Source organism: Hyalella azteca, unplaced genomic scaffold, assembly GCF_000764305.2.
Source record: "Hyalella azteca isolate HAZT.00-mixed unplaced genomic scaffold, Hazt_2.0.2 contig1398, whole genome shotgun sequence".
NCBI lineage: Eukaryota > Metazoa > Arthropoda > Malacostraca > Amphipoda > Hyalellidae > Hyalella > Hyalella azteca.
Window position 1 is genome coordinate 1 of NW_025931717.1, and position 2,874 is coordinate 2,874.

Below are 2,874 nucleotides of genomic sequence, written 5' to 3' on the forward strand. Positions count from 1 at the left end.
TGTTGCACATAGTGTTGGAGAAGCGATACATCCACACAGAACTGAGCTCCAGGCAGTTTTCTACGCCGGGCTCGTCGGGTTCTGGTTCACCTTCACCACTCTGTCGGAGGGGTTTGGTATTCAATTTTACATTGTGAACTTTCTCATCTATTTTTCGTAAATTATTGTTTTTTAAAGAATAATTTACTTCAAAAATATATCATTTAAGGAGTACTGAGAGACCGAATTACTCAGCAATAATAGACACACTGACTCGCGGGTTCGAAACCTCGGCAAGAGGCGAACTTTTCGTGCTATCTTTCAAGAAGATGTGATTGAGGTGGGGCATCAACGTGACAGTAGGTGGTGACAAAATAAAACCTATGTACCTGTTGCCTGTAGGGATCTTAATATCAAAAGATAAAGAGACGTAACTTGAGTTCGATTCATCTTAGATAAATCGACGTTGACCGCTCTGTGCAAAGTGGAGCATATGCAAACATGCGTCATAACTGTGCCAAACGATGCATTTACCAACTTGTATAGGCTTCATAGAGCTGTGTGTATTATATATACATACATATGTATATATCACACTATAACGTCTGCTCACATTGCCCCAGTACGGGAGTCCCATGGACATCGGTGAACCGTCAATCCAGCGCCATTGCCCCTGCACCGCCACATCTGAGCCGCCGATCCAAAATCCAATGGGTCTGTAACCTGTAGGGGGGACGCTGTATTGCAACTCTATCAATGAAAAATATTTGGTAACACGTTTACCAACAAAACTGCTGCAAGGCCAAGGAAGTCCCTCGACAAAAAAAAGTAAGAAAATGCTTGAAACAAGCTTGATACAAGTCTTTGAGATTCAAATCTTGATTCCCGGGTCGTTATATTGCTTGGCCGATGGGAAACTTGATCGCTAGATAATCCGACTTCATTTATAAGTATTTAACCAAAACAGAGTGGTGTAACTCTTTCATATTTTTCTGAACACATGCGTGGGCAAATGTCCTACATAGCCAAGTTGGAGTTGATCTTAGCCTCAAGGTTTTGAAGTTGGAGGTGCTGAGGGTTAAGCTATAAAAATACATGAAATATCCGGTCTGCTTACCTTGCTTGGTGAGGTAAAGGTTAACCTTGCGGTACTGATCACAGTCGTTCAAAATGATCAAATCTCCACCGATATGTCCACACTGGGTGCGTGCGGCGCCCCAGTGATGTTCTGCCTGGATCACGTGCACGCACTGCGTACCCACGAGCACGAATGGATGTGCGCACAAGCCTGCATGCGTACATTAACTGGTGTAGAGTACAAGAAGGACACTGGCGTATTAACATATGCCTGATAAACGGTTATGCTTAAATATATTTCTCGATTAATGATTCAAAATAAACCCTTAGGGGCTAAAGTTTATCAAGAGATTAAATAATCAGAAGGAAGAGAAAAAAATCATCATTTAAAATCAAATTCTAATTCATTTAATATTTTTACCTTGACTTGGAGGTTCCCTTTACTCACCGCGAATAGGGATCCTAGAGCACACAGGATACACACCCGCCTCTTCGCAAGGGTAATCGTGCACTGACCAACCACGATGAGGACTGATCAGAGCGCAGTTCTCCTCCACATTTGAGGGGGAGAGGCTGCTGGGTTCTCTCTCCACACTCACAGTGTTCTGATGAATAGAAAAATAAGAAACTGCATGCCACCAGAACTTGTTCCTAGCAATGTGGCATACAAAGTCTTGAAGGATCACGGTGTTTAATGGGCTAGTATGGCAGTATCTCTTTAAAATTGGAATTCTTGTTGCCTTCAAAATCAATTGAAAGACCAAAATATTAATGTCTTTCGAGTCTCTTGACTTGTTCAGTGATAACATTATTATAATTTGAAATCTTGTTGAGTCCGACAAGCCAGCAGTTCATGTCTTGTTGACAGAGGTTGATATTGAGACGTGAAATTTCATGACAGCGATCCCCGGAGGTATTTGGCGTAAATAGACATGTCCTGTGTAGAAATTATGTAAAGAGTTATGTTATGACCATTGCTTTTAAAACCATTGGGCCAGATGATTTAATTTCCGACGCATTTAGTGACTGTTTGGGGACCTAGTAGATGATGGCTTGAAAATCTAGTGGTATGGTCAGAAAAAGCCACTGGCAGGATGCCGTGAATGTGGAGTCGGACTTGATTTGCTTATTGACGGTATAGGAGGCTTCTGAGTAAAAGTTTTCGCTTTCGTCATGTTCAAAGAATTCTGATCACCAAAGTTGTCAGTTGTAAGGTGGGCAGATTATTTAGGATTTGTATGACAATTGCGTACACTCACAGCCGCCCAATAAGGAGCGCCCATTTGTACTGCCGAGCCGTCGCTCCACTGCCAGACGCGTGACGCCGACAAGCTGTTTGCGCCTAACCAGTAGCCGTTTGTTGCTGCCGAAGATTCTGTTGGAACACATCGTTAGAAGCATACATTTTGATTTTCTACACGAGGAATGCGGTGAAGAAGACTTCTTTTGGAACTTTGGAAGGTTATAAGTGACTTTATCGTCGCATGGGGAAACTGTGCGCAAGATTGAATTACTTCTGAATAGGACTGTCTTCAAAACTTCGAGGGTCATGGAGGAGGCCAAATTTCTGGAAGTTTTGCCATGGCAAAGAACAAGCCCTCGTGACCACCCGTTTCTGTCGATTGCAGGTTTTGCCTGACTTGGTGTGTGACTCATTTTATTGCAGTTCGACTAAGGGTTCGATTTCAAGCCAATTGAAAATAAAATCAATTATATTATGATATTCTTCATGGCGGACTTTTGATGTCCTCATGACATAAACTCTGGTTTATATCATGCATGTACGGCTCTTTAAATGTATATTTTTTGTCGTTACAG

At 42.2% G+C, this 2,874-nt stretch overlaps 1 protein-coding gene across 1 annotated transcript; it reads right to left on the bottom strand.

Annotated features, from left to right (window-relative positions):
* Positions 1 to 6: 6 nt before the first annotated feature.
* LOC108679850 (C-type lectin domain family 4 member M) lies at positions 7 to 2,431 on the bottom strand (the record flags this gene model as incomplete). The annotated part of the gene is given in 5 exon segments (XM_047882577.1): positions 7 to 100; positions 593 to 702; positions 1,097 to 1,267; positions 1,505 to 1,661; positions 2,316 to 2,431. Coding segments are annotated over 5 exon segments (556 nt in total), but the record flags the coding sequence as incomplete, so codon positions are not given.
* Positions 2,432 to 2,874: the final 443 nt, after the last annotated feature.